The 26750-nt window shown below is 46.6% G+C and overlaps 1 protein-coding gene across 2 annotated transcripts; it reads left to right on the forward strand.

Annotated features, from left to right (window-relative positions):
* Positions 1–1824: 1824 nt before the first annotated feature.
* Positions 1825–26748, forward strand: BEND4 (BEN domain containing 4). 2 transcript variants are annotated; one of them, XM_081875836.1, is made up of 5 exons: positions 1825–2373; positions 15556–16119; positions 17712–17803; positions 21154–21394; positions 25808–26748. In XM_081875836.1, the coding sequence occupies exons 1-5, from the start codon at positions 1893–1895 to the stop codon at positions 26023–26025; spliced, it is 1596 nt and encodes a 531-aa protein (XP_081731962.1). In that variant the 5' UTR covers positions 1825–1892; the 3' UTR covers positions 26026–26748. The 2 variants fall into 2 exon arrangements, with proteins under 2 accessions (XP_081731962.1, XP_081731963.1); XM_081875837.1 differs by having other exon boundaries at positions 21154–21323; positions 25808–25945.
* Positions 26749–26750: the final 2 nt, after the last annotated feature.

Here is a 26750-nt window from a genome sequence, read left to right on the forward strand (position 1 = left end):
TGTCTTCCACTGCCTCCTGCAGTTTGGTCAAACTCATGCTGGTAGCTTTGAGAACACTGTCCAACCATCTCATCCTCTGTCGTCCCCTTCTCCTTGTGCCCTCCATCTTTCCCAACATCAGGGTCTTTTCCAGGGAGTCTTCTCTTCTCATGAGGTGGCCAAAGTATTGGAGCCTCAGCTTCAGGATCTGTCCTTCCAGTGAGCACTCAGGGCTGATTTCCTTCAGATTGGAGAGGTTTGATCTTCTTGCAGTCCATGGGACTCTCCAGAGTCTCCTCCAGCACCATAATTCAAAAGCATCAATTCTTTGGCGATCAGCCTTCTTGATGGTCCAGCTCTCACTTCCATACATCACTACTGGGAAAACCATAGCTTTAACTATACGGACCTTTGTTGGCAGGGTGATGTCTCTGCTTTTTAAGATGCTGCCTAGGTTTGTCACTGTCACTGCCTTGCCGTGGAGAAGGGGCTTGAATAACTCAGAGAAGCTATGAGCTATGCTGTGCAGGGCCCCCCAAGATGGACAAGTCATAATGGAGAGTTTTGACCAAACGTTTTCCACCTGGAGCAGGAACCGGCAAGCCACTCCAGTATCCCTGCCAAGAAAACTCCCTGGACAAAGACAACAGGCATAGAAAGAGATCTCCGTTATTCTTCAGCAAACAAATCCGGAGAGCCGATGCTTCTTCTTTTCGGGTCTTGGGAGTTCGGCCTGATCCGGGCGGGGGGTCCAGGCAGCCCCGTGTCCCGCCCAGTCGAAAGAGTTTCGGAAGAAAGAAAAGACCAAATCCAGACCCGCCTGGCCTGGCCAGGCCAAGGAAGACGAGCGCGCTTCCTTCTCTCCCTCCTCCTGCTCCTTTTGTGCAAATCACGTCGAGCGACGTGATTAATCTCTCGCATTCCTGGAAATCTGACATGCTTGAGTTACAGCCCCGCCGCCTCTCCGATTTCGCCAGGAAACGGCTCGGGCAGAATGAGAAACAAAATGTCCTCTGCGCCGCGCTCTCGGCGGCCCTGGCGGCTCCCTTGGACCCCGCGAATACTTTTCTCTCTCGGCGGCCTCCATCCCATCGCTAACACGGGAGGCGAGGGGCGCGAAATCGAGGCGGGAGAGCGGGGGGGGGAGGGGGGGAGAGATGAGAGAGACGCGAGAGGCTCCGGGGTGAACGGCAAGTAGGTCGTCGGAAAGATCCCTGCGTGATCCGGGTCCCGTGAGGGGGAAACGAGACCCGTGTACACCCTCCACACCACCGAAACACGCGTTCATAAGGGGCGGCAGCTGGAGGAGTCCAACTTCCTTTCCCGCTAGAACGCGAGGAAGTTGCGCGCGAGTGGAGCCTCTTCAGGATTCCTCTGCGCGCTTAAACTCAGCCCGCCCCTCCCCCGCGCGCGACGTCTCTGAGGAAACGTGCCTGCCTGGAGCGCGGGAAAGTTCCCGCGCTGCGCCAGCCCAGGCGCGCTTTGAGGCGCGGAGTCCCGCGGAGTTGCCCCAGGAGGCGCCGGCGGCGGCGCCCTGACTCCAGAGGGAACGGAGCGGGTTGGTCGTGGCCCGCCCGGCGAGCGCCCCCGCGGGCTCCTTGGGCAAAGCGGCCGCCGCCGCCACTGCCGCCTGAGGCGCAGCCAGCAGCGCCGCGCTCCTTGAGGCGCTCCCGCCTCCCCACCCCGGGCCGTTCCCATTAGCGGGCGGGGCGGGGTGGGGGCTCCCTCGCTTGCTCCTCGCCGCCCTTCTCCCTCCAGGCATTGGCGAGGCCGCCTGTCAATCAGCCGCCAACTCCCCCCGCCCGCCCGCCCGCCCGCGTCTCCCCCAGCGCCGCACGACGGGGCTCCGGAGCGCGAAGGCGGCGGCGGCGGCAGACGGGGCTCTGGAGAGCGCGGGCGAGCGGGCGCTGCCGATGGAGGAGGCGATGCAGGCGGTGGCGGAGGAGGGCCCCAGCGGGGCCAAGATCTACAAGCAGCAGCGCAGCCCTTACAGCGCCCTCAAGACCTTCCCCAGCAGCCGGAGACCGGCGCTGAGCAAGCGCTACGAGAGACCCACCATGGTGGAGATCCCTCAGGTCAGGGCGGGCGTCGGGCAGCAGCAGCAGCAGCAGCAGCACTTCCAGCCGCTGCCCGCCGTCGGCTCGTCGTCGTCCCTCATCGAGCACCCGCTGCCTTACCAGGCGCACGGCTCCTACCCCGGCGTCCGAGCCTCGCAGGGCCACCCGCCCCGGACGCCGGCTCCGCAGCTGGGACACCAGGCAGCGGCTCCTGCCGCCGCCGCTTCGTCGTCGTCCTCGTCGGCCAGGTACGGCCACGGCCACCAGGGGGCAGCAAGCAGCAGCAGCAGCAACAGCAGCAGCAACGAGGGAAGCAGCAGCCTGGAGCTCAGCGCAGGTACCAACTTTGGCCGAGGGGGCTGGCCGGGGTCGTTGGCGTGTGGTGCCTCTTCTGGCATACTTCGCGGGGAGAGAAGTTCAGCTTCCTCCCTCTAACACACACACACACACACACACACACACACACACGCGCCCAAGCTTATTCTGAAGGGCGCTGTGCAAAGTAGCAAGGGTGCCTCGGGGCATGTGCAGAGCACACGACAATCCGTTTTGTAGCGGGAGGAGCGCGTTTGCAGTGCTCAGAGTGATCGCTAGCCCATCATTTTAACGACCGGGGTGCCAACTTGAAGGAAATAATCAATCACATGATGCGCATAATCAATCACATGATGCCGTGCAGGCACACCATTTGAATGTCAATGCCCATCAACTCGGAAGGGAGTCTGGCCCCGTCAAATATTGTATTGGGGGGGTGTTGAAGGGACCTTGGCCCCTAGGCATTGAGTCCTGCCTTGCAACAGTATAGGCTGGTCCAAGGGTCCCTGTACAGTACTGCAGATCAAAGAGGGAATTGAGGATGAGAGGAATAATTCATTGTTCAGGTGAGATGGGAACTGGAAGTCCCCTAGCTAATGCTCTTGGCAACTGCCCTACACCAGTCCTTATGAGGAACTGGTGCCATTGGTTCACACACCAAGGAGGTCACCTCTGCGTTTAGGCGTCTTGGGTTGCATGTTGATGGGCATCCCTTGCAAACGGCCTTGCAAAGCGTTAGGCAAGCTGACTATGATCCATCTTGGCTGTTGGGCTTTGAGTTGCTTGTCCTGCTATTAAAAACTGGAGGGTTCTTTGGCTATAGCTGCATCCCCTCAGTTGGAGAGGGGGAAAGTGATTATAATTTGACAGAAGGTGCCTGAAAGAGACATCAGTGAAGCTGAAGGTTCAAAACTGTGGTTGGTGATAAGTCTGAGTATCCCATATGGGTGGGTTCTTAAAATATTAGAGGGAAGGTCTTCCTCTCCCTTCCCAGCTTCATTTCAAACCCACAACCCTTCAGAAGCTTTTCACATTTGCTCAGCCTCAGAACTGGTTTAAAATTTCCAGTGCCGGAAGGCAAACATCGATAATATATAGCAGAATGAAAAAAGAGTCTCTGCCCATGCACAAAGCACCTTAAGCCTGCTGATGAATAACCACAGCCAGCATCCTACCCACCCTCTCCAAGGATTTGCATAAAGGGTTTCACGAGCCAGAGAGTCTAGACTCTCTTCCTTTAGAAATGAATAAATTGGGAAAAGCTAGGGAGTAGCCTCTGGGGACTGCAAGTTACCTGTCGGCCAGTCTTCTGTTGGGAGGGAGTGCGCAAAACACCCTACAGATTGTGGGGTGCTTTAGATCCTAATTGTGGGGAACATTTCCTTGTGTTGGGATCCGCATCTGGATCGAATCTGCTGTGTTCAGTACCACCATTTTTCCTCTTGTCGCACAGCTGCTAGCCCAGAGGGAAGAAGGGCATGGAGGGGGACTGTAGCAGCCGGACTTAATCTAGAGGTGAGAAAACTCAGGCCAAAGGGTCAAAATGCAGTCCTCCGTGCCTCTCTGTCTATCCCACAGGACTCTCTCCATGCCACACCTTCTCTTCCAAAGCCATGCCCCTCACAGACCCTGCTTTGCCCTCTTCTCTGGCCGAAATGCCTCCTGAACTCTGACAGTGCCTTTTGCTCACCTGTGTGATGAAGGATAGAAAGGGGTGTGTGAATGTGTGTTAAAACTAGCCCACTTGTTGCTCCACCTGTTTTCCCCCCTGGGCATGTGGCCTTAGGAAGGTTGCTGCCCAGGATGGCCATCAGCAGACATTTTTCAGGAGTGAGAGAGTAAAAACACTCAAGGTGAGCAGCAGATTTGTTGTTGTTTAGTCATTTAGTCATGTCCGACTCTTCGTGACCCCATGGACCAGAGCACGCCAGGCACTCCTGTCTTCCACTGCCTCCCGCAGTTTGGTCAAACTCATCTTAGTAGCTTCGAGAACACTGTCCAACCATCTCGTCCTCTGTCGTCCCCTTCTCCATGTGCCCTCCATCTTTCCCAACATCCAGGGAGTCTTCTCTTCTCATGAGGTGGCCAAAGTATTGGAGCCTCAGCTTCAGGATCTCTCCTTCCTCAGGGCTGATTTCCTTAGGTTTGATAGGTTTGATCTGCAGCAGATTAGTTTCTCACAAAAAAAAATTGAGAGTACTGTGTGCACATTTTGTCTCCTACATAAAATATTACAAATGCTAGAAACTTTTTTTCTTTTTTTTAATGGAAGCTGGGACCTGGGGGGTTATGGTTTACCAGTGGAAGGTAGGGACAGTGGGTGCCTATATTCCCCCAAAGGGAGTCTGCCCCCTCAGTTCTCTATCCCTGGTCTCCTCTGAGCAGTCCTTGCTGCCGTCCACAATACTCCCTTCCACGATACTAATTGCTGAGCAGGATTCTGGACCGTTTTCACTGAGCTTTCTCGACCGTGTGCCCAAACCCAACTATTTGTCAGATAAGTGTACCAAATCTTTGCAAAACAAGTGGATGTAAGAATTTGTGGCTTGGGGGCACTCTGTGTTAGAAGTGGACTAGGTGGCCACTACAGGCCCCCATCTGCACTATACATGTAAAGCAGCACCAGAGCACTTTAAACAGTCATGGCTTCTGGGAACTGTAGTTTGTTACAGGTGCTGAGGGTTCTTATGAGACCCCCTATTGCCCTCACAGAGCCACTATTCTCAGAGTTCCCTGGGGAAAGGGGTTGATAGTTAAACCACTGTGACAGTTGTAGAGGGTCTCCTAACAACTCCTAACAGCACCCTTGTCAAACTACGGTTCCCAGGATTCTTTGGAGGAAGCCATGGCTGTTTAAAGTGGTATAATACTGCCTTAAACATATAGTATGCAACCCGGGCCTCCGATTCCCTCCAAAAACCAGCTTGGAAAGGAGGCAGGAGAAGAAGAAGGAAGCCAGAAGTCCTCAGCTGATGCCTGCTCATCTCTGCTACTTCCCATGCAAAGCAGTCTGGGCAGTAGCAAGAAAAGTCTCTCTGTTGGCTGTGACTTCCTCCTTTAGTGTCCCCCTGTGCACCCCCCCCAAACCATTTGCACCTACCTTCTAGGTGTCTTGGACCTTCTCCACATCCCCAAGAGGACCCACCCACATTTTCAGAAGCACTGCCATAGAGAGCCAACCAGGGAAAAGCTTAAGAACTGGGCTTTTTTTCCATTCAAGTTTATCTCGCTTCCTCTACCAGGATCTACTCTGATGCCTGGGAGTCGCCTCCCCACTCATTCTGATACGTATCAGGTCTGGTCTTGTGGAATCTTGCAATTACAGCATCCAGGTGTCCAGGGTCTCCTTCAGTTTTTCCCAAGAAGGACAACCTACTCTTGAAGTCGCCTCTTCCACTGTTAAATAGCTCTTCCCGTTAGGAAGTTTCTGCTCATGTTCAGCCAGATTCTGCTTCCCTACAGTCTGAACCCGCCTCAGGAGTGACAAATTATGTCTGCTCCTTCTACATGGCAGCCCTTTAAGATATTTAAAAGCATCTATCCTGTGTCCGCCTTAATCTTCTCTTTTCCAGGCTAAACATGCTCATCCGTTACCAAAAGTACAAACACAAGCATGCTTGCATATCTTGTTTTGGACCTTATTTAACAAATTAACTCCCCTGGTGCGCATTCAACCTTCAGGTGAGTAATAGGATAGAACTGAAAGTATGGATGTAAAAAAAAAAAAAAAAGGTCAAAGGGTTCAAGGTGTGGGAGGAGCTGGCAAAAGGAGAAACTAAGCTGTGCTCTTGTAAATGATTATAATAATAGATCTTAAACGGTTCTTGGGAAATAGGGATGAGCTTAGCCTGAATCCTTGGAGAGACGCTACCAACAGGAATAGTCATAGAATCAGAAAATTGTAGAGTTGGAAGCCATTCCCAAGTGTCATCTAATCCAACCCCTTGCATTTCAAAAATCTCAACATGGCCTAAGTTTACAGTACAGGCTCATACGATAGGCTTCTTATATTACTTTTTGTCTCCATCATGCACATATGACTTCTGCCCCCAAAGGGGACTTTTTCTTCATTTTGTAATAACTGTTGTAGATACTCTTGCTAGATAAACATTTAAAAAAACAAACCTCAGACACCCTCTGAACAAAGTTTTTCATGCCCTGCCTAAACCTTTCTGTAGAAAATGGGTTAGCATTTGGTAGAAATTTCTTATTGCCGCTGCTTTGTGATCAAGATTATTGCTTTTTTGTGACCCGATCTTTTGGATGAGAGCAGCACACTGCTTCTCCAATGAGGTGAGAAAAAACACAGGACACAAATGACCATTGGAGTGACAGCTCAGTCTTCTGTGACTTGCTTTCTGTAAAATGTACAGACTCTAGATACAGCCCATTAGCACAAAACAGACTGTTTAAAAAAATCCCCCCAATAGATGTGTGCATGTAGATTTTGATTTTTTTAAAAATATATACATATATCTAGAAATAAATTTATTGAGCCTTGGCGTGGGGGTGTTAACTGAGATGTAGATCAAAATATTTTCCCTCTCTCAAGGTATAACCTACTAAGATGTTAAATGCACCTCTCCCTCTCTCTATCCCTCTCTCTGTTCTCCTTTTCCTACTGATGGCTTGGTGTTAGAGCTCACATAGTTCTTGATATGCAGCCTAAATTTGGCACCAGGAAATGGGAAATTGCATCTTTAAGCAGACTACAATCAAAAATGAATTACAATAAATCCTATATAATTGCATAGGTCATTCTCTTTAATGAGATTTTATTAACCTGACTGTCAAGCTTTTGAGTCAGGCAGATATTTTATCTTCTTCAACTGATAAAAGTGTCAGCTATAAACCACCGTATAAATATTCATAAATCTACACATCTGTGGCAGCCTATCAGCATCATTCTTTTGGACATTAAAAGCATTCTAATTACTTTCTGTCTAGCAGAGCTGAAAGGCTGACTGTTATAGTATGTGCTTGGCAGGCATGATTGCTTTTGTTTGCCATCACAAATAACAGCATCCCCGTTTTATATACTGAGGGTCCAAGAAAATAGTCAGGGTTTGACTGAGCAGGCTGAATACTGGGAGGCAACCATCTGGTTTTGATAGCAATGGGCACCTCAACTCATCTGTTCATTTTGACACAGCCTTTGCTTATTTATTTATATAGGAGAATGCAGTGGGGGGGGTAGGGGGTGGATGAAAGCCTGGTCTGGTCGCTTTGATGGCTGCTTGCCTTTTTTTCCAGCAAATGCAATGGTTTTTCATTTGTTTTGTTTTTAAAAGGGCTGCTTCCTTCAAATTCATTGCATCCATCAGATGCCCCTCCCTTAGTGTGCAAGCTGTATCTGCTTTGAGCGGCCTCCTTGGGTGCCCCTTGGGAGTTTATGTGAAGGAACTAGCCATTATGGTGGGGCTAATAATATGGAGGAGTTTTTCACTGCCTGACTGGAAGGGAGGTTGACAATGAGCACCCCTGTGATTTGCCTGCCCGTGTGCATGCACAAATTGCCCTGTGGTGTGAGACTGCTCTGCGAGGGGGACCATCTCTCACTCTGCTACACAGGTGTACCCCTAACCCTTTCCCATCCAACCCCCGCTTGAAAACTTCCAAGGAAGGAGAGGCCACCAGCACTCATGAGAGTCTGTTCCGCTGCCAAACAACTCTTACCGTCAGAAGTGATGTGCTTCATGTGAGTGCAGCATGTGTGTGTGTGTCGTGAAGAACGCCCTAGATTGCTCAGGGTGTTCTACACATGGTAGGACCAAGACATGCAATTCAAAGAGCTGTGTCACATCACATCATCACATTCCAGAGATCTGTGTGTAACCCATTCTGTTGCTTACAGTCCTATCAATTTCTTCTCTTGTTCTCGCAGGGAGTATCTACACCACAGATATAAACTGGTGTAATAGTCATTCTTTCCCAACAGAATCACAGTTCAAGGGTGATTGGCAAGTGTTCTTAGCACGTTCATCATGCTACAGTTCCCAATAATTTTTGCAAAAAGCTGCAAACATTTTCAAATGTTCTGAAGTTCATATAGCTCATTGCTTTCTTCAGTTCCTGCAGATCCCATGAAGATCTCTTTGATTTGCAGAATGGAATAAGTAAATGATTAAAAATGTGATTATTCTTTCTGCCCTGCCATTAAAGCTTTCTGAATATCCGCATTCACTGTCACTTCTTCTGTGTAGATCCCCCCATGTACATTAAATAAACAGGTCTTCTAAACTTGTAAATTATTTCTATTCTGCTTTTCATGTCCTCAAGGGAGTTCAGATTGACTGGGTCGAAAGGAGGGATCAGAATATTGTTTCATTATCAAAACACCAGTGCTGTCTTTGCAGAATTGGAATGCCCTTCAGAAGGCATTTAACTGTCTGGTAAATATGATTGGATACAGAATGTCATTGCATTATTAGTCTAAGAGAATGGAAGGTACGCTTAGGTAAGAGATATGCAGAGCTGCTGTGGAAAGTAGCAGCAAAACAGCAGCACACCAGCTGAATGTTGAAGCTGCTGTTATGATTTTTCACTTTTGTACAACTGCTGTTAAAAATTTTCAGTGTGTGTGTGTGTCTGAAGGGACACAGATGTTTCAACATTGCAGGATTGTTTTTCAAGGAAGAATGACTTGTATACAAAATGAGGCTTGTTAACAATGCAAACATTTTAGTCACTTCAGGCAGAGAGTTACCTAATTATATAAAACCATTGCTGGCACCAGAAAATCAACCCACAGGGAGAGTAGTTACGCAGACCCAAAGAATAGGGAGAGCTTGGTTTTGGAGCTGAAGAAGGGATACCTTGTGATTTTTTCAGGTGAAGGATTAGCATGCGTTTCAGAAGTTGCTCTCCCCTACCTTCCTTGTACGCATGGTGAGAGGCAGAGATTGCCCCTTCTGTCATTCCCACTTTTATCCTATCTCCAGCACCTCCAGAACACCCCATGTCACTGTAATGTTTGGACAGGGTCTGCCTGCACAAAATCCAATGCACACAAGGCCAAAGCACAAGGCAGATTCAAAAATATTTTTGAAGGGAGGAGGTAAGAGAACTGATGGCACAATTTGAACTTGTGCATGTTAGTTTTTAGGGTGTGTGCAGCCTGTTCAAGCATTCCACAGAGCTGTTGCACACAATATGGCTTGATGTTACAGGCCTGTCTTACCAAATGACACTAAGCCACCCCATCACCCAGTGATTTTTATTCCCAGCTTGTTCATCTTGCATTATAGCTGGGTTGTATGTTTTACTTTATATGCTGTTTGCTGTATTATTTGTTTCCTGTCTTTCCAGTGGCTGATGGCCGAAAGCTCATATGAGATGCTGAGTCAGTTTCAAAAGTGGCCCCTATAGGCGTAGATCCACCCTCCTGATAAGGGCCTTGCTGCTGCTTACCTAGAAGTGGGCAGGGCAGGGAGGGCAGTGGCAAAGGTATTTGTTTCATATGCCAAAGATACCAGCTTCAATCCCTGGAATCTCCCAACGAGAGACTGCCACATGGAATTCTAGAGGGGTATTGCTAGAAGTGTACAACTCATGAGCTAGATGAACCCAACGCAGCTTCTTGAAAGACAATCCCTGTGACTGTAGTCATCTCATGTTTCCTTTTGCGGGGTGCCAGGTTGAATTGGGACCAGGAGATTGGGGTTCTAGTTCGAATCCCCCTGCATGTTTGCAATATGGTGCCAATGGGACCTTTCCTTTCATTGCAAACTGCAAGCATGCAGGGTAATTCCAGTTGAGACTGTGGCTTAAAGCCTTTCTCTCTCCATGGTCCTGATCTGGCTTGATCTCTCCTTCCGGCCTCTTTCTGCCTATTTGTTAAACCACAAAAATGGCAAGCCACAAATATCGCCTCTGCCTCAACCCTAAGTTAGTACTGTTACCATACCAGAATGTTCATTGGGCACATTGTTGTATCACACCATCTGTCTTTTATGACAGCTGCTTCTGCAGTTGCCTAGTTAACAGGGCTGTAGTGGCATCTGAGGCCAGATCCACAACTTTGCCATCAACTAACGCCATGTAAAATAAGCATGTACAGTGGTACCTCTGGTTACATACACTTCAGGTTACAGACGCTTCAGGTTACAGACTCCGCTAACCCAGAAATAGTACCTCGGGTTAAGAACTTTGCTTCAGGATGAGCACAGAAATCGCGCGGCAGCAGGAGGCCCCATTAGCTAAAGTGGTGCTTCAGGTTAAGAACAGTTTCAGATTAAGGACGGACCTCCAGAATGAATTAAGTTCTTAACCCGAGGTACCACTGTATGTTGAAAAAGCTAAGAGTAGCTGCACTTCTCCCTATTGCTAGTTAGCCAGGTGTAAAGTCTGCATGTTAAGAGCATAAAAAGATCAGACCAAAACCCCATCTAGTCCAACATCTTGTTCTCACAGTGGCAACCAGATGCCTATAGAAAGCCCACAACCACACTCTTCCGCCTTGTTATTCCTAGCAGCTGGTACACAGAGGCATATTGCTTCCAGTACTTCAGAACTCTTAGGTCAAATAAGAGGGAGGGAGAATGATTTCCCCTTTTCCTCCTTACCCTTCTGCTGAACTCACACAAACCTTCATGCTTTGTCATTGGGGTTGAGATACTTCATCAGCTGGGGTTCCCTCTTGCTCAGCACAAGACTGCCTTTTGTTCTTCTGAAGCAACATATGGAGGGGAATACATACACATTCTCTGCTGTAAGCTCTGTGCGTTGTCTCCATATCTTGAGCACTGTACTACATGAGAAACTCACAAGTTCACCATTTGCACATGACCCCTGAGGCTCAAAAGGAGGGTGTGTGAATCTCCAGCTTGCTTTACCTTCACATGCAAAGCCACCTTGAGCTTATTTGTTTCGTGACATCAGTAAGAGACTATTTTCATGAGGTGTTGAGTTGAGCTGTAGGACTTCAGACCACGATTGGTGCACTGTTCTGACTCAAAAAGATTATCTTGCCTCTTTGAAAGTCCCCCGAGGTTTAAAAACAAAATGCCACTTCCCTGCACGTGGAAGGCTAGTGAGTTGGGTGAAAGGGTTTTAGCCTTGCTTGATGTATTAACTTTCCATGTGCAAGTAGTTTTTCTTTGATTTGTTGAAGTTTGCAGTTCAAGAAGGAACGTGCCTTTTTTCTGCATGTTTTGAGCAGGGTTGCAAAATGCCTCTTCAGTAAGTGAAAGGCTAACTCTCACACCTTCTGCTCTGTAGGTTTCTCCTACGTGAACATTCAGTCTTCAGTTTACAGTTTTAGTTTTGGCAAGATAATCCTTTTGAGTCAGAACAGTGCACCCAAGCACGTAAATAAACACCATGCCTCTTTATGTTCTTTTTGTGAACTTTTACACCCACACAGTTGTTAATAGCACTGGATTTGGAACTGTTATCCAGCATCCAGTTGAGGCTAAGATCTGAGGGATTTTGGTATGTAAAATGTTGCTGAAACCACCCAAGACTGTTTTAAGATCCGCCTTATTTCCAGCTGGTGCCATTCCTACAGTAGGACAAAAAGGTTCTACAGCACAAGCTCTAATTTTGTTTGGGCACCTGCAGTTTTCAGAAAAGATGCACCGGCACATGATTTAAGAGTCTTGCTATAAACAATTGTTCCTAAGAATATCACCCCAGGACCTGTGAGGATATGACACTTAGGGAAACGTTCTGGGTTCCTTTGGTCAACTTTCCTCTTCAAATAAAATCTCTTACTAGCCCTCTTACAAAAGAAAACATGCAGATATTCTACTCGGTTGCTTCATAAGAAATAAACATGCATTGTCTGGCTAATGAATGTAAATATATCAAGCTGCATATAAATGTGTGTGTGTGCGTGCGTGCACATGCTTGCTCTTTTACCGTGACTTATGCCCATTAGGTCCATGTACCACTGCAAAATGTATAGCTAGAGATGCACATGGGTTTTAAGATTTGCAACAATTGGAGCTGGGTCAGCCAACACAGTTACTTCCAGATGTTGCTGGATCTCACCTCCCATCATCCCCAATCATTTACCATGATGAGTGGAGCTGGTGAGAGTTGGGTTCTTCCAGATGCCCTGTTTATTGCACATCCACCCTGGTGACTCTGCAGAGAGGTTTGACAGCACTGGTTATTTCATGAGCATTTATTCTGATTTGTTTGTCTGGAGGTTAGATGGTCTTGTGTCAAAACAACTGCTACCAACACTGTGCAGTGTGTTTTCGCATAATTTCCTTATCACAGAAAGCCTGATCTTACGAGGAAACATGTTGTTTGTGCAGGACCTCCAGTCAACTATAATGGCGCAGCTTGAATTTGCCAAAATGTGACTGAATACCAGCTGAAAATAGGAATAGGCTGGAAACACCCTTGGAGCCCAACAGTGTCTAGAGAGTGCCATGTTGGTCATCCCTGGTTTAAGCTATTGGTTGGAACATACCCAACATAGTCTGATACTATAAGTGGTATCGTTTTCTCAGTATGTAAAAAATAAAAGAGACTCAGGACAGCTTCCTTACTCATTTGGTGTTATATCTACCCAGAAAACTGTCTGTGGACAAATGCCGGCTCCCTCGACCTGAAGCAAGATGAGCTCCGCACTTCATAGTTGCCTTTGACTGGACTTAACCTTCCAGGGGTCATTTACCTTTACCTTTTACCATATCTATAAATTTATCTTTTCCTGATTTTAAAATGTGATAAGTCATTTACATTTAAATTTGCGGCATCAAAAGTGAATCATGCCTACAATCTAGGGGAAATCATAATATTTAACGCAGCATATATAATGTAATTTGAAGTCTCCATTCATATGTTTCTTCTTCTGTGGATGGAGGAGGTGCAGGGGAGATACAAAAGGCAGAGAACTTCTGAGAACTTGGGATCATCCTGATTAAAATGCGCACAGTAAATACAGCTTCAGGTCTAGAATCTGATTATAGGATTAAAACGGATGAAAAACTGCTGTGTATTTGAATTACAAAGTTCCAATCAATATCTTCCTTTGATATTTTTCAAAAGAGAAATGGAGTGAGTGAATAATGAGGGAAGGCAACCTTATATTGAGGCTGATACTGATATTTACATTTTCATTATTCTTTTATCATCTGATGTTAGCAGGAGTCTCTCGTTAGTTTTTTGTTTCCTGTTTTCTCATTCTCTAGAGCTGTGTGACTCCTGTGGAAGCTTCCTTCCATCAAATGTGTCCAGGGTGGGTTTAGAGTTCTCTGTTGTCAGGTGGGCTTTGGTTTAGGGTTGGCACTGAGGGAAAGCAGGGTTCTTCTGCCTTTCACAACGGTGTGGCAGGCAGGAATTCAACAGGCTGAGCTTGGAAAGTTTCATTAGTTCACATTCTGTCCGTCAGACATTTTAGTATGTGTTAAACCACTGATTTTATTTTTGGGCCCTCCACACCACCTGCAAAAAAAGGACACACATTTGCATATGACACAGAGCAAAATGTGAATGTTATGCAAATCTGTGTCCTCTTTGGTGAGTGGGTTGGAGGGCCTAAGCCACATAGAGTGTACTGGACTCTTCAAATCTGTTGGCACCCCTGGACGTATTCCAGAGTCTAAAATGACAGCATGCTGGGTGGTGGCCTTAGAGCTTTAGAATCCATCAGGGCTAGAATAAAGAATAGAGTTTCTGCAGTTCCTGGGAGCTCTCCATGGTCCTGCAGTGTCTTACGTCTGGATGGGTACCTGGGCCAAAGCAGACATTGCATTCACATGGGGTGGGGTTGGTTATGAAGGAAAGGCAGCCTGGAGGAATGACTGGTTGTAAGGGGGACAAACTAGCCATTAGCCATATTGTTCACCCCACAGGTGTATGTCTCCCTATGGAAGGAAGTTTTCATCAGATGTCTGTAGACTAGACTGCTGCGGATGTGTGAGATCTACAAAGTTCTGCATCCGAGTGCAAGACTGACAACACTTACCTCCATTTGTTCAATAAAATGGAATTGAAAGTGGCATTTTTGCAGTTGGGTATCCTCCACCTTTGGTCCCCTGATCCCTCTGAACAAGTGCTGGTGCGAGCCAAAATTGACCATCACCGCACTGATTGTCAGCAAGGGGATCAGGGCATGCATGAAATGTGTTGAATGTTCATGCAGGACTGCCACTTGGGTAGCAAAGGGGACAGTTCCCTCTCTCATATGCTTCTGTCTACCGCATCTGTGTCCTGTCCTTTTTCTTCATATAGGGTGTGTATAACCTTATTTTGCTTGTGATCGTTGCAGCAAACAAGTTAATGAGGTTGAGTCACAGGGAGTCACAAGGCCACCTGTTGAGCTTCATGGCCAAAGCAGGGATTTGAACCCAAGTCTTCCCAGCCCAAAGCCATCATGTTGTGCAACACATCACTGCCTCTCTGGAATGCTCTTTTCCCCAGCCAAGTGAGAACTATTTATCCAAAAGAACTATATGATCAGCCCTATTTGTGTGGCTGACTTATTTAAGAGTCTTCTCTGCCACACAGGACCTTGTCATGGAGGAGCAGCTTCCACATGGGCTGAGATAATGTCTTTAAAGTTCCATTATTCCTCTCCAACATGCTGATGATGCTATACACCAGACATCTGGATGTTCTGCACACACATGTCCCTTCCCTACTGAAAGTTAAGATTGTCCTCCTGCACCAAAGCATTGCAGATGGCATGTGTCCCCCCTCTCCCACCCCATAAGAGACCTGCTTGGCTTTTTTCCGCCTTTGGAAAGCAGGCTTCAGACCTCTCCTCATCAAGTATTTGGGGTGTGAGGAATGCCAAGAACACATCCATGCATGTAAAAGGCAGGTATAACACATCCCACCCACTGTCTAGCACCTGAAAGTAGATAGTGATGGGGCCAAGCATAGCTCCCTGGGGAGAGCACTCCATAAGTGGGGAAGCACCACTGAAAAGGCCTGTTCTCTGTTGCCATCATCTGCACCTCCTTCAGAAGGGGCACAAATAGGAGGGCCGCGGGTGCCAAATGCAGGGCCTGGGTTGGTTCATGGGCAGAGAGGCAGTGATGATGATGATGATGATGATGATGATGATGATGATGATGATGCAGGACCGTGGTGAATTTAATGTGTTTGTGTGATGTTGTCTTGCTGTTTCCATCCATAATGTATTCTGGATTTTTACTGTAATCTACTTCCTCATTCTATCCAGCTAGCCAACTAGACTGTCTCTACTTTGGGTTTCTGTGATTTGTCTCCTCTTCTGTTTCAGAGAGCCGTATGATTCTGGATGCCTTTGCCCAGCAGTGCAGCCGGGTTCTTAGTCTTCTAAACTGTGGTGGGAAACTTCTGGACAACAGCCGCACTCAGTCTTTGGTTTCCTGTGTTAAGCAGGAGAGCCTGAGCTTTAGTGAAAGACCAGAGCAGTGCCAGATTGGGAAAATGGTCCATAGCCAAGCGTCAGACAACTTGGACCTAGAGCTGCAGTACATGCACAAGAAGCAGCAAACCTCTGCTTTTCTGAGAGTCTTTACTGATTCCCTTCAAAACTATTTGCTTTCTGGAAGCTTTCCATCTCAGAATGCTTCCTCCTTGAGTGATTTTGGCCATTTGGCCGACGTGGATCCACTTTCAACCTCTCCAGTGCACACGTTGGGTGGATGGACATCCCCAGCAACCTCCGAGTCCCATGGCCACCCGTCCTCTTCCACGCTTCCAGAGGAGGAGGAGGAGGAGGAGGAAGGCTACTGTCCTCGTTGCCAAGAGCTGGAGCAGGAGGTAATTTCATTGCAACAAGAGAACGAGGAACTTCGACGGAAGCTGGAGAGCATTCCAGGTAATCCTAACCAAACCATTTGAGACATCTAGTGCTGTAGATATATAAGGTGCAAGGCCCAATGACTAGCATCTATAAATCCTGTTAACATCAGTTTGTGCTGTTTGGTTTAAGGGTCAAGGCCACCATGGATGTTTGATGTACCAGAATTCAGAGGCATAGTTCCAAATAAACACGTTTCGTGTCAGGATATTGTTACTTGTCACTTTGCAGTAGCGTAACCAACATAAAGTGTTCCGTCCTTAAAACGTCATCCTTCATGATTAAATAAATGGGTTAGCATACTATCAGTACTATTGTTCAACAGAAAGGTTAGCTAGGAATATCTATTTTTTCCAAGTCCAGAGGGCTGTTCCTTCCTTCTCAGATTGGATGGCAGGGCCTCTTTGAGTGTAGCACCCACCCTTTGGAAACCTCTTCTTAGCTAGTTTCCTTTAGCCTCCTACAAATTCCAGTGAGACAGGTGTAAGTATACTCCAGCACATTTCTTTGGTGTAACCTGTGTCCTCAGATGACTTAATATAGACCAAGGGTGGTGGTGTCAGACTCCCAATTCCCATCATCCCTGGTTGCATTGGCCATCCAAATATAGACGATGTTCAGATAACTCTTATCCTTTAGAATCAGCATCTCAAGGCCCCTATTTAATGAGAAAAGGCATCAGTGGCCAGGTAGCATTTTGTAGCCAGCTGCCCTCTCTCACTCTCCCACCGTTGTTCTAGAATACCCTTGCCTGAAGCCCTGGAGAGCCAACCAGTGCAGCCAATATTGAGCTAGTCTAAGCAATGGACTGACCTGCTAAATTTGACGTGCAGTGATGTAACTCTATCCACCATTCACATTTCCCCCCTGCTTCTCCCTACTCCTGCCTCAAACTTCGTCTTACATTCTTAGAGTTCCTACTGGTTTATTCATTGTCCGTTCCCTTTCTTGCTCGCAGTGTTTGGGTACTCCTGCTGGCAGCTGGCATGAATAGCCTGCCCTGAACTGCTCACTCAGTGCTATTTGGCATGGGCTTTCCTCACCCACCTGTACTTAGTGACTTGCCCATCTATGAAATTGCACGTAGCTTGAAGGTGTAACTGCTCTGCCCACATCCACCCCAAATGATGGAAATTAAGAGGCATGCTTCATGCTGGAGATCTAGGGGCTGCTGTGAGAAGTGGCCTTGTGATTGACACATGGGCGAGCCCATCAAAATCAAGCACGGTATGGCTGGCTCCAAGCCAACTTCCCCATGCTTGATCCACATTTCCTGCCACCACATCTCTGACTCTTTCTTTTTAAGGGTCTCTGTATTCTCTTCTCCCTTCTCGCCCTTCCTGTATTTTACATTTCTGTCCAATGTTTACCCCACCTTTCTTCCAAGGGAGGCATTTCTTTAGTCTTGCAACAATCCCGGGAAGAGTTGGTGAGGGCTGTCCTGCTGAGGGTTTCTTCGCACATCACAAAGGACCTCAGGAAGGAAGAGTAAACAAAACTGTTCTGGGGATTTATTCTGCTTTTCTGAAATGGTGTTTGACTCGCTGATATGTTTGCCTTTTTAATAATAATCAGCAGATGTACACTCACTTCCCCTGTTTTTCCTACAGTGCCCTGCCAGACTGTTTTAGATTACTTGAAGGCTGTTCTTCAGCATCACAATCAGCTTATGATTCCTCAGCCAGCAGAGCAGCCAGCAGAGGTACTGTACAGGGGTGATAAGAAGTGCCTGGAGCCTGGCTACTTCAGTGGGCAAGTGTACACAGGGAAATAATGCAATGCTGGATGAATATGCCTTTTACTTAAAAAAAAAAAAAAAAAAGTGTAAGAGCAAAACTCTCGTTTATCTTCTGCAGTGCATTACTACATTTTCAAGACACTGAGAACCATTCACTCTCAGCCTAGGTACATTGATAATACACACCCTGGTGCAAGATTTGCTGTTTACATGTCCTTCCTCCACCAGGCCTATAATAATAATAATAATAATAATAATAATAATAATAATAATAATTTATTTATCCCCGCCCATCTGGCTGGGTTTCTCAACAGAATTAAAAGCATAAGAACCATCAAACATTATAAACTTTAACGGGAATGATAACATCTCTTGTGGACATTATTGTGTAATAGGCCCCAACTGATGTTAAAGCTTATACATACAGTGGACAAGCATTAGAAACTTGAGACTTACTCCCTGTTACAGTGGAACCTCAGTTTTTGAACGCAATTCATTCTGGAAGACTGTTCGACTTCCGAAACATTCGAAAACCGAGACTCAAACAGCTGGCTGCAAAGTCAAGGGGGGGAAAATGAAAAATCCGCCTCAGAAGCCGTTCACTCCTGGGTTTTCGGCATTCGGCTTGCAAAACGTTCGGCAGCTGAGATGTTTGGAAACCGAAGTTGGACTGTACCTGTAAAACGTACATGCCCAGTCCATGTGTGAACTGCAAGTTTGATGTGACCATTTCAGCTATCATCTGGACTTCTCTCCACATAGGATTAGGTGATGATGTGCTTCTGCCATTGGCTGGGTTCATCATTTGAGATGGTCCTACAGAAATGAGCCCTTTTCACTGCAACTATGGGAGACATCTAGCATGTTAGCACTAGCTAAACATCTTCCATTGCTGTGTTGTGGTGAACAATTGCAGCCTTTGGTCCATACCCTCTCTACAGGCTAATTTAACAGTGATTCCCTCTTTGTAGGGAATTGTAATTAGGTGAGGCTTTTCTTGGGGATCTGCAGCAGCAAACACTCAGCATCTAACTAAACTTCAGTTCACATGATTTTTTAGAGGAAGCTGTGACAGTTGCCAAAATATATAAGCGCTGTAAATTGACAGTGTAGGTGAGGCCTCTCTGAAGCGGGACACAAGGCACATAACTGAACATTGCCTTTTTTCACATATTTCCACATAACGTTGTGTTAGAAGGTTTCTTCATTTTGTTTTGTAAGTCTCTGTCTGGCTCTATGGATAGATAGCATCATATGCTGGTACAGAGGTTAAAACGTGCTTTGTTCACATGAATTTCTGCCAAAACACAGCATACTTTTCACAAAGGGTTATTGTGTCCAGAAACACACCACTTACAGAAATCAGTGCCATTAAGTCTAGAGTGCTGTGCAGCAAGTTGTAATTAGATCATTGTGCGCACACTCAACAATAATTGAGGGGTGGGAATGTTAAAAGAGGGAGATATTTGAGTAGCGCCATTTGTAATTAGGTCAACTTTAATATCCTCTCCGAGAAAAAAATGCGGTGAGATCTGAACACCCCTCCCCCAAAAGCCATATGGACATAGGGTTTTACATTACACGTTGAGGCTTAAATGCCCACAGGCGAAGTGACCTAAATCTTGTGCTGACCAGGAGGGCAATTTGCTGCATACTCTTTACATGAAAAAGTTAAGCAAACATCAATGTTTCACACACTTTCCCCTTCCCAAATCATGAAATATAAAGCGACAATTCTAGGCATCTTGCTTACCTGGGAGCAAGTCCCATTCAACTCTGTGGGTCTTGCTACCAATCAAGCATCCTTAGCATCAGACTACATGTTTGCCACAGGAGATGGTATTGGTTTACTCTTTACAAATATATAGGTTGAGCAGGTTTGTATGGGAATGTAGGAAGAAATGCGCAGGTGATACGAGATCCACAGTAACATAATCTTAGTGCCTCCAACTCCAATGCCTAAAGCCCAACTATTCATCACTTGCTTTGTACAGGAAACAAAACACCCGATAAGACTCGAAATGCCACCCAATTCAGCTCCCTTGAGATGAGTGAAACTTTGTTCCAGGTGCTTGGAATATCCTGTTCTCCGTTCAGTGTCCCTCACCCACAGTTAGACCCACACCAGAGCTTCAGGAGATAACTATTTCTCCACAGCCGCCTGGTCCATTTGCAGTTAGGCGTTACCCTGAATCATTAGTGTGTGTCAGGATTTACCTTGTTGTGTTTAAGAAAGGGAGGCCAAGGTCCAGGGTAGTTCATGGGGGCCCAGCACCCCCTGGTTTTGTATATTCACTTCCTACATGGAACCTTCTCTGCTTTGACTTGTCTGCTGATGAACTAGTTAGTGTCCAGCATGGAACCTTAACCTGCTGCTGAGGAGTCTGGGCTGCGTTCTGAGTTACACAGGCTGTTTGAGCCAGGCCTGGTGGACCTCACTGTTGCTTCTCTTCAACTGTTCCCTAAGAGTGTGTCCGATAACATATTCATAGCACATCCTTGTAACTGTGGGTTGCAGGAAAAGATTTGGCGGTTGAGTACCGATCGCCTCATGGAGGAACCCCACCTGAAGCTTCCACAGAAAGCCAGATGTTTCTATCAGGGTGAATGCCTGCTTATGGGCTTCCTTAGCTGGGCATTCTAAGCAAACGGCAACCAAGAGATTTTGTGGGGCGAATTGTCCACCCCACAAAGCTGTCATCTGCCTTTACGTAGAATTCATTAATAGTCATGCAGCTCTGGGAACTGAGGGTTTGCAACTTTTGTTTATTCGCTTTAGAGTTTCCCCTGCAACTTAACTGCTGTCACGTTCTAAGGGTGTTAAACAAAAGGTAATACGTTAATTATGTAAATGGAATTATTATAAAAAGTAGCGTCTGAAGTAGCTATCCATCAGCTGCCATTGAAAGGCCTGTTTGATCACACTCTTCAAAAGACATTTTTGCACATTCTAATAGATGAAGAAAGAAAATTATATTTAAATAGCTTTCCCAATCACTGGATCTTGACACTTTTTAACCTACCTGCGAAAGTACATTATAAATAGCTTCTTTCCTCTCAAGGTGTTCATTATACCTCACTGGTTCTTGTTATAGAAAATGCAAATGATTTCTTATTTTTTTTAATGCTCATTCTCAGTATGAGCAAGTCCTTGTTCCCGTCAGCCTATGTTTTCACTGTCAGCATTTCACAGCTGCCTAATTTCTGTTTTATTTTATTTGGCAACTGACTTCATCTTCTCTGCCTGTTAGCCTGCTGAAAAACCAGGAAACTGTTCTGATCTCTCTCTCTCTCTCTCTCTCTTATTTTTTTAGGGGAGCAAACAGTTGCTTAACAACTATCCCGTCTACATCACTAGCAAACAGTGGGACGAGGCAGTGAACTCCTCAAAGAAAGATGGGCGGAGGCTCCTTCGATACCTCATCCGATTTGTCTTCACCACCGATGAGCTTAAGTACTCGTGCGGCCTTGGGAAAAGGAAAAGGTCAGTGCAGTCAGGAGACACTGGTCCTGAAAGACGCCCTCTGGATCCAGTAAAAGTAACATGTCTCAGAGGTACTACATCTTCTCACTCGGTGTCCACCATACGCAATCTCCATTTCACCGCATTGGCTTTGGGCTTTTAGGCAAGAAGGCTTAGCTTCCTGTTCTCTTATGTGGCCTGGTGCCTCCCAAACTCTTTGGACAACAACTGCATCAGCCCCAGCCAGGATACCTGTTTTGGTTGGAATGATTGGAGTTGTAGTCCAGAACCCCTGGGGAGCACCAGGTTGGAGATGTTTGGTCTAGAAGGAACAGGGAGCTTCCTATAAACATGGGGTTCATGGGGCTGAGGTTCCGCCATCAATCGATGGGAGATGGGTTGACTGATCACTTACCTGTCTAGTCAGTTTATCCAGCAGTTTTCAGACTGTGCTCTGGGGAACTCGAGGGTTCTTCACTAAGACAATTAGCACGGGTTGGGAAGTGTCTCTGGAAGACTGCCTCCTCCTGCTCCTCACCACCACCCATTTTCCCCTGCAGTGAACAGATGTGAGGATGTTTGAAAGGATGCGCTCCCAGTTGTTGCTAGGTGACAATGAGGTCCCAGCTGGCCTCATGTGAACAGAGCATGTGCCCTAGACAAGAATATGCCCCAAAATTTACTGTAGGCTGCTAAAGGGTTCATAACTATAGAAAGTTTGAGCAGCATTGAGAAGCATTCTTCCCCCTCCCCCGCCGCCAAAACCTCAAAAGAGGTCCTCTTTTGGAGATAATTAGCATTTCCTTCACTAATTTACTATGTAATAAGCCCAAACAGCTGCTCATTAGATGACAAGGCCATCTTTAATATTTTCTTTTTCATTCTCCAACATCGTAGGAAGCCAAATCTAAAACAGCCACCATAGCAAAAAGGGTGTTCTTACCCAAGCCCCTCTCATCAAAACACAATCCAATTGCTTATAATTGACCCTGCCTATTCAAATCAACTAAAACTTTAATCAGACTTTAAATTAAACTTGATTATAAAATAGATTCAGGTTGATTAATCTACACATCTAAATCTAATTACTTGGATTCACTGTTTGAAAAAAAAATCAGGTGGCTTTTCTTGTCCCGGTTAATCCTTGATTGAATGAAATGTGGTTCTTCGTTGAAATCAATACACTGTTTTCAGAATAAGAGATAGAATTGTATCCGAGGTCCATTTTTAATGAGATATGGAAACCATCTGGAATGGAATGGAATGGAACAGACGATATCCTGGTCTTATGGCCACAGTCTAGCCATGGCAACATACAACTCACTGTACACAACAACTATCACAGTCCAGTTGCAAAAGACGCAACCAGCAAAACCAGGGAGAGATGGATGACGCCCTTGCAGAGGTTTCTCTGCAGCAACTGCTCATGTGTCAGTGTGCTTCCACCCATAGATCTCTCTTGACAGGTCAGGACGTACTGTATTTACTCGAGTCTAATGCGCCATCGAATCTAATGCGCACCTCAATATTCAGAACCTTGAAACAACAACAAAAAAGTATTTGCTGGCGGATGTAAGGTGCTTCCTCTGCAAGGATCCTGCATGTCTTCTCGCTTGCTTTTAAACTGCTCCATTGAGGCCTGCAGCTGCTCACCCCTCAGTGGAGAGGTGGGACAGAGCCTGCACCTCACTGCCGGCTAGCACGAGCTCGCAGTGAGGTACGTATTTACTTGAGTCTAATACTTGAGTCTAATTACTTGAGTCTAGGGACACGGGTGGCGCTGTGGGTTAAACCACAGAGCCTAGGACTTGCCGATCAGAAGGTCGACGGTTCGAATCCCCGCGACAGGGTGAGCTCCCGTTGCTCGGTCCCTGCTCCTGCCAACCTAGCAGTTTGAAAGCACGTCAAAGTGCAAGTAGATAAATAGGTACCGCTCTGGTGGGAAGGTAAACGGCATTTCCGTGCGCTGCTCTGGTTCACCAGAAGCGGCTTAGTCATGCTGGCCACATGACCCGGAAGCTGTACGCCGGCTCCCTCGGCCAATAAAGCGAGATGAGCGCCGCAACCCCAGAGTCAGCCACGACAGGACCTAATGGTCAGGGGTCCCTTTACCTTTACCTAATGCGCCATTGAATCTAATGCACACCCAATTTTTCGCAGCTTAATTTGGCAAAAAAAGAGATGCGCATTAGACTCAAGTAAATACGGTAATGGGTTTTATTACCTTTGCAGAGCAATGGTGAGATTATTTCAGTGTTATTTTTGTGTCACGCTATAGCCATGTGAAGCAGATCATTTCAGAAGAGAGAAAATTCTTTCTCTTCCACCTCCCCTTTATGACATCTAAATGTAGAGGCACCGGAATGGAACTTTTCAAATGCCAAACACACTGGCTCCAGTCGAGCGCTAAGGACTAGTGGCTTTGGCAGGCCTGCTATTAGCACTAGGCGTTTGACCGGCCTTTGCAGGACCCAGGTATCCCTTGCAGGGCTGACACCTTGTGCATCCTCCCTCAGGTGACTGCTGTCACCTTGGTTGCCTGACAGACACACTTGCTGCAGCTTTCAAGCTCCTGCTTGCTTGAGAGCTGGCTTGCCCTGAAGCAGCACTGTTAACAGCTCAGGAAGATTAGCACCTGCTGAGCTGTGTGGGTTATTGCAGCAGAATCGTCCCTCAGAGGCTTGAGGAGCAGCAGATGTGAGTGCAGTGGCAGCTTGGGCTCCGAATGGGATGCACTTTGAAAGATGCATCCATCTGCTTCAGTGGGGCCCGGTTTGTGATGCAGATGTGGATCGGCACTTGCACTGGCTGCACACAGGCATGGGAGTGTGCTTCTGCATGCTGGTAATCATCCCTTGCTGGATCGAGACTGTCCTTAAATGTCAGCAGTGGGGTGCTCAATTGCACACTAAATAAAAAAAAAAAATGCAGGTGGCAAGCCTTTTTGCACGTAAATTGCATATATACCTCACCAGTCAAGGCATGCAGGCATTAAGTGGGAGAATTAGGCAAAACAGAGTTTCGAACACATCTCTGTTGGTTTGGTGGCTACCCAGCATTTGACACTGCTGAAAGGAGCTTCCACACAGTCGCTGATAGTAGACTTGGTATGGCTTCTGCATGCAATCCCCCCCCTTTTTACAACATCTGCACAACATCATCTTCATCAAGATGACACCCCATATTCCCCACCCCACCCTCTGTCCCATTTAATCTGGATTTACTCTTTCTGCCAGTTTTATTTTTACTTCTCAGATTTTCCCAGGAAACAATAATCCACATTAAATGGGAAGGTGATGTGGGACAGCATTTTGCTGAGGGCATTGCATGGACACTGGGCAAATCTCGCTTGGCATGAACCCCAAAGTAGGGTGCTGTGTGAAAGCACCCAACATTTGAAGTGGATGTCTAGTGGCATCATGCCTATTGCTCCGAATGGCTTGCTGAGGCTTTTTGTTATGTTGGAGGAGGTTTAATTTTAATGGGGCCCAAGCTGTTAGCCATAGATTATATTTCTAGAACACGAAATAATCCTACAAGGGAGAGGGAGAAAGCCACCTTTTCCTAAGCCCTGCCAGTTTGTGCAGGCAGAGTAGAAGGCTGTGTCTCTGTGTGGCTCCCCCCCCCCCTTTTTTACAGCTCTGGCTAATTTTATTCTTTATAACTCAATTTCTGGACAACATATTATTTAAAAAACATCTTGAAGCATTTCACAGTAGGAGTCGCTCAAAATTTTGAAAACTTCATTAAACTGCAGCCGCGTATGTACAATGGCTATGAGTAACAGCTAAAGAAAAAGGAGCATAAAATTAAAATGGCAAAAGAAAGCACTCTGGCTTGGGAGTCCTGCATAACTCCATCCCACATGCCCTATCAGCTGCAAAACAAGGATCGCAGAATTGTGGAGTTGGAAAGGGACCACAAGGGCCCAACCCTCTGCAATGCAGAAATCTTCTGCCCAACATTGTTCAGAATAGCTTGACTTGGTGAATAAGTTGTGCAAAATAAGAAAAGTCGTGCCAGTGTGTTCTCCCTGTGTTAATTTTACAGAATCGAAATGTCCACTTTTCCGTGCAGTATTTTAATTTATTTAGTATGAAATCAGCACTGTCCCGGTCAGTAGACGGTTTGTTTCCAATGCAGATGTTTTCTACCCCTTTTCCCTGTGTTCCTGCTGCTGTTCCTTAACATCCCACACATCCCATCACTCCTTTCCCTCCCAAACACCTCAACTGCTAACCCAGAAATGCTTTTGGAAACCCACACTGTGCAGCCGTCCAGTACAAACTGTGTTAATTCTCACGGTGTGTTGAAGCCCCTGATGGGAGCTGGAGAAAGGACTACATGTTGCGGGAGTTAAAGCTATGGGGTTGGCTCTCTTAGCATTGGCTCCAAGAATGTATACCCAGCGTATGAATGCGATGCCACCGCATGCCCCTGCCCAGCTTGCGAGAGAGCTAATGGTGCCAGTGGGCCACTGTTGCTAACTCCACATTTTCCTGCAGAATTCATTAGGATGCACTGCACGTCCAACCCTGATTGGTGGATGCCTTCTGAGGAACAGATAAACAAGGTGTTCAGTGATGCCGTGGGACATGCACGGCAAGGTCGTGCGGTGGGGACGTTCCTCCATAACGGCAACTCCTATTACGAAGGGATTGAGCAACATAGTTCGCAAGACGACCTCTTCAACAGGGGCATCCACGATGGATCTGGAGACTGATGGCAAAGGAGAGGAAACACACACACACACACGTGTATTGGGGCAGTGAAAGAGACTGTGTGTTTGATGTGCTGTTTGACGTGACTTAAGAACCCAAAGCATGTTCAGAGTCTTGTTTCATCCAAGGCCTTCCTGTGAAATCCCATAGTGTCTAAGCCCAGACTTCTCAAACACAATATAAGGACGCAAACCTACTTCTGAGTGGGTGGGGAGCAGAATTCTCCTCCACACAAAATAATAATAATAACCCCGCCACACAAACCTTTAAAGTTGGCACGTCAGGAAACAGGCCAGGCTAGGAAGCGTCTGCCTTACATGTTAGTTATTTTATGTGAAGGATTTCCTCTCCTGTATTTTCCGTATTCGAGTCTCCACCTGCCATCTTAACGCACAAAACTCAGATGCGGTTTTATCTTCCCACCTCACGTGTGGCAATAAAAACCAGTCTCACAGCTCAATCTTCACAGTGGTCAAATGCAGTCGCACCCCCCACTGACACACAACTTTACACTTCTGAGTTCATGTGCAATTTTAGGGATTAGGAACGTGTAGTGACATTTCATTAAATCTGGAAGGCATCTAAATCAGGGAGAGTTTTGACAGGTTGCATTTTATTTTGGAAGTTTTCCTACCTTTTGGGGGGGGGCAGGGGCGGAAATGTCACCTAAAAATGCTGGAACTAGTCTATACGGCTAATAGATTAATAAATGTTCCAAGAGATAACT

The sequence above is a fragment of the Podarcis erhardii genome (genome assembly GCF_964252035.2).
Source record: "Podarcis erhardii genome assembly, chromosome: 9".
NCBI lineage: Eukaryota > Metazoa > Chordata > Lepidosauria > Squamata > Lacertidae > Podarcis > Podarcis erhardii.

Excerpts from the sequence above, each read along its gene's own strand:
- BEND4 (XM_081875836.1), top strand. The coding sequence starts at position 1,893 with ATGGAGGAGGCGATGCAGGCGGTGGCGGAGGAGGGCCCCAGCGGGGCC. Across the intron at positions 2,374-15,555 it reads CAGCCTGGAGCTCAGCGCAG|AGAGCCGTATGATTCTGGAT; the intron begins GTACCAACTTTG and ends CTTCTGTTTCAG. Across the intron at positions 21,395-25,807 it reads AAAAGTAACATGTCTCAGAG|AATTCATTAGGATGCACTGC; the intron begins GTACTACATCTT and ends ATTTTCCTGCAG.